Source organism: Onychostruthus taczanowskii, unplaced genomic scaffold (genome assembly GCF_017590055.1).
Source record: "Onychostruthus taczanowskii isolate IOZ18803 unplaced genomic scaffold, ASM1759005v1 scaffold38, whole genome shotgun sequence".
Taxonomy (NCBI): domain Eukaryota; kingdom Metazoa; phylum Chordata; class Aves; order Passeriformes; family Passeridae; genus Onychostruthus; species Onychostruthus taczanowskii.
Genome location: NW_024501237.1, coordinates 3,910,485 through 3,917,161, shown reverse-complemented (window position 1 = coordinate 3,917,161; position 6,677 = coordinate 3,910,485). Strand labels below are relative to the sequence as shown.

The window sequence follows — 6,677 nt, the reverse complement described above, 5'->3', positions numbered from 1 at the left end:
GTATTGATTCATACTCCAAAAAGGGCTGTTACTCAATTACTTATTACAGAGACAGACAGATGAATTCTGCGCCTGGCTGAACACACACTGAGCTCTGCTGCTCAGCCTCCCCTTGCTCCTGAGTTTAGCAGGGCTACTAACCTGTACTAATCATTACATCTAAGCCCAGCACAACTTCATTTCTAGTTGCTCCTCCTCCAAGACCACACCTTTATCTGGTTTGTTAAGAGTCTGCTAAGAAGTGGACAAGACAAGGTTTTAATCAAATGAAAGCAGTAACAACAGGTTTTATTCAAAATTTCCAGTAAAGAGGACCCACTAGTTTTGGAATAAAAGTACTTGAAAGTACTACAGCTTACATGAATATAAAAGAGCAAAGAGAAGAAAATAAACCAAGAAAAAAAAAATTAAAATATATATATTTTTTAACGTTTGAAATAGACCCCCACAGGGATACTGAAGTCCTCCAGACAATTAACAGTTACTAGGTTTGGCAAAACAAGATTCTCTCACAAAATTAAAGCCTACTTTTGTTACATAAATTGTATAAAACTGCTCAGTAGTTAAAGAGCACTCTGTACAAATTTGTCTTGAAATACATAGAGCTACAGCCTTCAAACTGCAGTAATTAATAATTTTGTCCTCTTCATGGGTAAAAGAAGCTGCACAGTTGCTTTGGGGGAAAAGGAAGAGGCAAACATAATCAGAACTAACAAGATAAAGCCACTATGAAAACAAAATGCACAACAAAATTCAGACCTCAGTTTAAACTAACAAGCTATGTTTACAATATATTCTACATTTCAGCTGTCATTTTCCCCTCCCACTCCCACCTCCCCCCATTCAAATATTCCTAATTCCTTTATGGTCTAAATCTAATTAATTTCTAAACTTTCAAATACACCATACATACATTTAGCAAAAGAACATACCTAACATTCTTACAGCAGTATGGTCAGGACACAATTTCAGAGATAGCACACAGTTATTGAGATTAAACCTTATGCTTGCTTTTACTTTTAAAGAGAACAGCAACCATCAGTGTAATGTTTCCAAGAAGTACTGAAGAGAGGCTGCAAAAAGCAGACTTGGCCAACATCCACTCTTAGCTCCAGATGACGTGGGGGAAACCAGTGAGTGCTGAATGTAAGGAAGGAGAACCTTAAGAGTGACGGCTGCAGAAAAATCCTTCAGGAATTCTGTCCAGCACACTGAGTTTGGCTTTGGCTCTGTTGTCCCTCTTGTACTAAGCCCTGTAAATCAACTCCACAACAGTACATTACAATGTAAACTAAAATTCTTTATACCAACAGTATGTCAAAGGGGTTTATTTATCTTTGTTTTCTGAACCCAGCAGTTGGTCACAGAAGTCAAGTGTTTTCATGGCTCTTTTTCAGCTGTTGCCAGCTGAGGGGGGGAAAAAAAATAAAAATGTGTGTCTGACTCATACATCTTTCAAGTACATGCAAGGCTCAACTGTTTCCAAAATGCAGGAGCTTGGGACATTTTAAGACACTGAAGAAATAGGATTATGAGGAGAGCCCATCTGAGTAAGTACTTTATCCAGCCACTGAAGGGGACCATGGAGATGTATCTCTATCCAACATGGAGTGCTCGTTACATCCTGGCGATGATATTCGGCTCCCCAACCCTGGAAACAGAATCATAAGTGGGGAAAGAAAAAACAAATCACTTTATATTATAATACTAAATACATGAAAAGTGTACTTCTTACCAAAATAGCTTTCAACACTCATTATCAGCAGGGTGGCACAGCACCCATAGCACCCACCAACTACTATCATATTTCAACAAACAAATCAGAAGCTAAAAAAAATAATAAATGTGGAAAACTATAATTTCAGATCTCTTGGAATGGAATTCTTTAAGGACATAACTTGTAGCAGTGCAAAATTTCCCCATACATCACTGCCAGCTGCCTTGAGGTCCCTATAAAGCCTCAGAAGAGGGGGATATTCAAATCTTCTCTGCCAAGACTGAAAATAGAACAAACTGGGTGGAAATGCTGCCAAAAAGATAAAAAAAATTAAAATATTAAGTGATATGACTGATGTGGAAATGGGCGTGAGGCATCTGTCTGACAAGAACTGAAGTATCATTCTCAGGATGGGGATGATAAACCGAGCAGTAAGTCAGAAGCATTTCTCCTTGGAGAACAAGGCATGGTTATCCCCCATCAGGCTGTTTCTCTACTTAAGACACGTTTTGTTTCAGTTCATACCTCATTCTGTTACAGTAATTGCCAAAGATATGAAGAGATATTTAAAAGCATTCAAAATTGTTTTTTAAATGAACCACTTTTGGGGCAGGTCTGAAGAGAAGACTATGGCATCTGTAGGTACAGTTTGCTCTGCTCTGTATTAATCCCTAAGAAAGGGATTTCCCAGCTCCCACCACAGCTGGCAGCAGCTCTGAACACTGTGCAGTGCAACTTCCAGTACGCAAGAGGTCCTGTGTGACTGTTTAGGAAATACTGCCCTACAACTCCGCAGGATGCAGAGCTGTAAACAGCCTATTCCATTTTAGGAACCCCTGTCTTAACACATCTGAAAGCTCTCATCCTCCCATCACGGAAAGGACTGCAGCATATCACCATCTTCATTTGATTACTTTCATTTAAGGACCAGCCCTTTCATATCAGTTCCTATGTTGACACTCACACAACAGCCACATCACAAATCCTGACCTTGCATGCCTTCCTAGAATAGAAGGGTATGCATATTATTCTAAATAATGACTGCACTCCTAATTTGGGAGTTGCTGGTCAAGATTTAGAGGACTTATGTGAAGAAGTATCTTCTGTAAGTCACCTCAAGCTTTCTAAGTATGTGGGTCAGATGGTTTTCTGTCCACAAATACTTCATTTCACTAAGATCTGTCTTAGACTTAACAAGCAATTCCATCCTTAAAATTCAACAGCCATTAAGAGGTCATTGAAGGGACTTACTGAACCATTCAAAATCACTGCACTAAACAAAAATAATTTACTTTACTTACAAAATAATCTCAAGCAAATTGCCCACATACCTTTACAAAACTCATGCGGAGAGTGCACATCTTAGTAAGCTCATACACCGTCTCAAAGCCATGGTTCACCGACTGAGCCAGGAGCTGAGCAAACTCTTGGTTATTGAAAATCTTCAGACTGCAGCCACTGGGGATTTTGCAGACCGTGGTGGGATGGAACCCGTGGTGGTAGTTGCAGTTCCGACTTTGCACAAAGATGCTGCTGTCGCTCAAACATTCAGCGTACACCTCCCCTCCAACGTAGTAGAGATGGACACCTGCGAGGAGAAGGTGGCAAATTCACACTCTGTGTCTGTTTTCATGCTCTGTCTCCACAGAGATAGGCTTCTGTTCAAAGAGATAAACCTTAATTACATATCAGAGTATCATCTGTCTTCATTCTTGCTTTTCTCTTTCATCAGCAGGCAATCTGAAAGAAGAGTATGTATGTATGCATGTATGTATGTATGTATGTACGTACAGGGAATCTGCATGTTGTATATTCAACAACACCAAACTAGCAAGCACAGTAGTTTTGATGCCTTCCATTGGACAACCTGACCACTTGAACTTTTCCTCATTATATTTAAGTGAAGCAGTAACTGGGAATGCAAGCAGAGAGAGCAGAAACCTGCTGCATCATTTGTAGATATTGAAGCAGCCCCAAGCTCGATTCTCTGGAAAAGTCTTGAATGCTAACTTGGGTAGCCTGAGTTTTGTCAGCTAGCTTTAATTCCAGAAAGCTAGGTGGGAAAAAAAAGGCTTTTGTATTCCTCAGACCTATCTGCCAACTGAGGGTACACACCAATTTTACAGGCCTCTCCCCATCTAGTTCCTGCTCCTTCACCTGTCATCCACAGCAGCAAAGCCCCAAAAAAGTAACTTACAGAGAATCTTTGTGTCAGTAGGAGTCAATTCTAAAGGTTTTGAGAAAGCAAGAAAATTTACCTTCTGTGTTTAAAATGGTTTATTTGTTACTTAAACCTTTCACCTCCCACAGTGTCACAAATCACAGAGGTGAACATGGAGAATTAGAAAACTTGACTGCAGTCCAGTAGGAAAGCCTTGACTGTGCTCTGTCATGTAAGATTTTGCCACTGACTGTGTGGGTAGATACATACTCCCACCTGATCTGCAAAAACATTTATGGCTATGTCTTCAAGTTTGGGATTTACTCCTCCTTTCTCAAAGACTAACAGTTCTACATCACCATTACTTGTACACATTTACTTATTGAACTGCATCCTTGTCTCTCCCACGCTCTGCTTTGGTACACACGCAGTTAAGTGCTTCAGCAGAACTCTGCCTGCAGCTGGGTTACTCCTAACAGGAAAAATGAATGAGGTGTTAAATAAATATCCTGATACTTGGGAAGATGGATGGGGAGGAAAAGAAGGAAGAAATATTAACACTTGAGTGGCACAACACAGGTGTGCACTACTGAGAGCGGCACAAATTCTCATGAAGAGAAAAGCTCTCCAGACTGGGGGCTCAGACTTGAGGATCTGACAGTTCTCTTCAGCTTCAGCTCTTTCCTGCTCTTCGTGAACTGGCACATCTACCCCACTGCTTGGGCATGCTGAACCCTCAACTGTCTCAGAAAATTTACAGTTTACTAAAAATGTAAATACCTAAAAAATGTGCCTTGCGGAATGGCCCCACTGCAGGGGGCAACGTCAGCTTTGCCGGCCATTTGCATTACAGGTGAGTTCTCAGAAAAGAGGACTGTATTAGTCAGGTATAAAGGTGAAGAGTTTCTCTTTTGCAAGACTGTCACAGACACAGAAGGGAAGCACAAAATTCCCACTGAAGCAATCACCAGCCTGTGAAAAATGCATTTGGAATAAACTGTTTTAGCAGGTTATCTCCCAAAATACATGTTAGAATAGCTAATTTACGTTAGAAATAAGCTAAACTAGCTAAAACATTTGGTGCCAAGAACCACAATTTGGATTTCCATATACAGCAACAATCAAGATAAATCAAGACATTTCATTAGACAAACTGCCTTAACCTCTAATTTAGATTTCAATAGCCTTCAGGCAACTAAAAATTGATTAAGGGTAAAAGCTTCCTGTAATTACAAACCAGGTAGGAACAATACTTTGTTTATAAGACTAGGCCAGAAAATTACATGTTTACCAACACAAGCACTTCTCCCACATGCTAAGGAAGAGCAGTTTACTCTTGAGGGAAGTGGCCCAGGTTGTCATGTCTCAGGAAACACCACCCCCACCCAGAATGGATGGCCAGATCCCAAACTCACCTTTGCCAATGTGCCGCCTCGTGTTCTCAATGGTGGAGTTGCGGTTGACGTTGGAGAGCAGCCCCAGGCAGAACCTGTTCTTGTTGTTGGAGGGGTCAGTGAAGCCATCCACCAGGATGCTGGTGGAGGACGCATGGAACGCCTCCCCCACGCGGTTGTTCAGCTCATAGTAGACAATGGAGCACCAGTGCTTCGGCTCTTCGTAAGCAACGGCCTGGACATCTGGAAAGACACAACAGAAACCTTACTATTGGCATTTACCAATATTGTAGATGGGATGTGCCTTAGCTTGTCTGGCCCCTGCTGCTGAAACAAATAGCGGCAACTGTGGAGTTTCACCCCAGAGACACCTCTGGTGAGCTGCGAGTCACAGCTGGGCATGGAGAGACAAGTCCGGGCATGCTGGAGCTCCGGTGGAGGCGGGATGGAGCTTCCTCTCGTAGAGGTCCGCCACTCAGGTTTTCCTGTGCCAGAGAAGCTTTAAGGCAATGGTGAAGGAAGGAGTCAGTTCTGATGGAGGGTTTCAAGCCAGAGTTTTTATTCTGGCCCACAGGCCTCTTAATCTAGCAACAGCTCCAACAGAACTGCTGACCGTGTGTGGTCTGCTCACCCTTTTACCCGGGGAAGAGGGGGAGGGAAGGAATACGGGGACCACTGACCAGGTACAGGAGAGGAGCTCTCAAGGGACAAAGGACACCTGGATGGCCCAAAGCCCCCCAGCAGTGGGGGCACCTTTTGAATCTGCCCAATCACTCAATGCCCTTCTGGAATTCCAGGATTGACAGACAGTACTCAGCAGGGGTCAGGGTGGGGAAAGGAGAGGTGATTGACACACCTGAGGAAGGAATCTTCAGAGAGAAACCCGGGGTATCTGAGGCAAACCATGACATCACACCACAACACCTTACAGCCTAACAGCGCTGGAACACAGGCTCGAGGAGAAAACAGTCCTAACCCGGCTACATAGAGTAAAAGAATTTCAACTCAAGACTCAGAGGAGACAAAGAGTGGCACTAGGTACAAACAGAAAAGTATAGAAAGCTCCTGGGCACATCCCAAGCAGTGCCCCAATACCCTTGCCCCGTTTTCTTACAACATGCTACACTGCAGGCCCAGACAGCAGAGAAATGCTGTAACTGTACAACTCAGCTTTCTTTCCTATTCAGTAGATGGATTTTTACTTCAGTTCATTTTACTAACTACAAGTCACCTGTTTGCTAACTGCAAATTTGTACAGCAACAGGAAGAAACAGCATCACATGACTGCATCAAAGATCATTTCTCACTTTACAAAGAAGTACAGCAAGGCAGCTTAAATATACAGTCAGCAGATCAATCTTCCAGCATTCAGAGCATGACCAAATCTTTCTCCTTTGGGTTTTCT

At 42.4% G+C, this 6,677-nt stretch overlaps 1 protein-coding gene across 5 annotated transcripts in view; it reads right to left on the bottom strand.

Moving 5' to 3' along the window:
• Positions 1-431: 431 nt before the first annotated feature.
• The window catches only part of SMAD1 (SMAD family member 1), a 44,575-nt gene continuing 38,329 nt past the window's right edge, over positions 432-6,677 (bottom strand). For 4 of the 5 annotated variants that reach the window (XM_041412158.1, XM_041412159.1, XM_041412160.1 and 1 more), the window contains exons 5-7: positions 5,294-5,515; positions 3,049-3,305; positions 432-1,651 (exon numbers count right to left, since the gene is read on the bottom strand). In XM_041412158.1, coding sequence (XP_041268092.1) covers positions 1,508-1,651; positions 3,049-3,305; positions 5,294-5,515 — 623 coding nt within the window. In that variant the 3' untranslated portion in view covers positions 432-1,507. The other variant, XM_041412162.1, reaches the window with a different exon arrangement.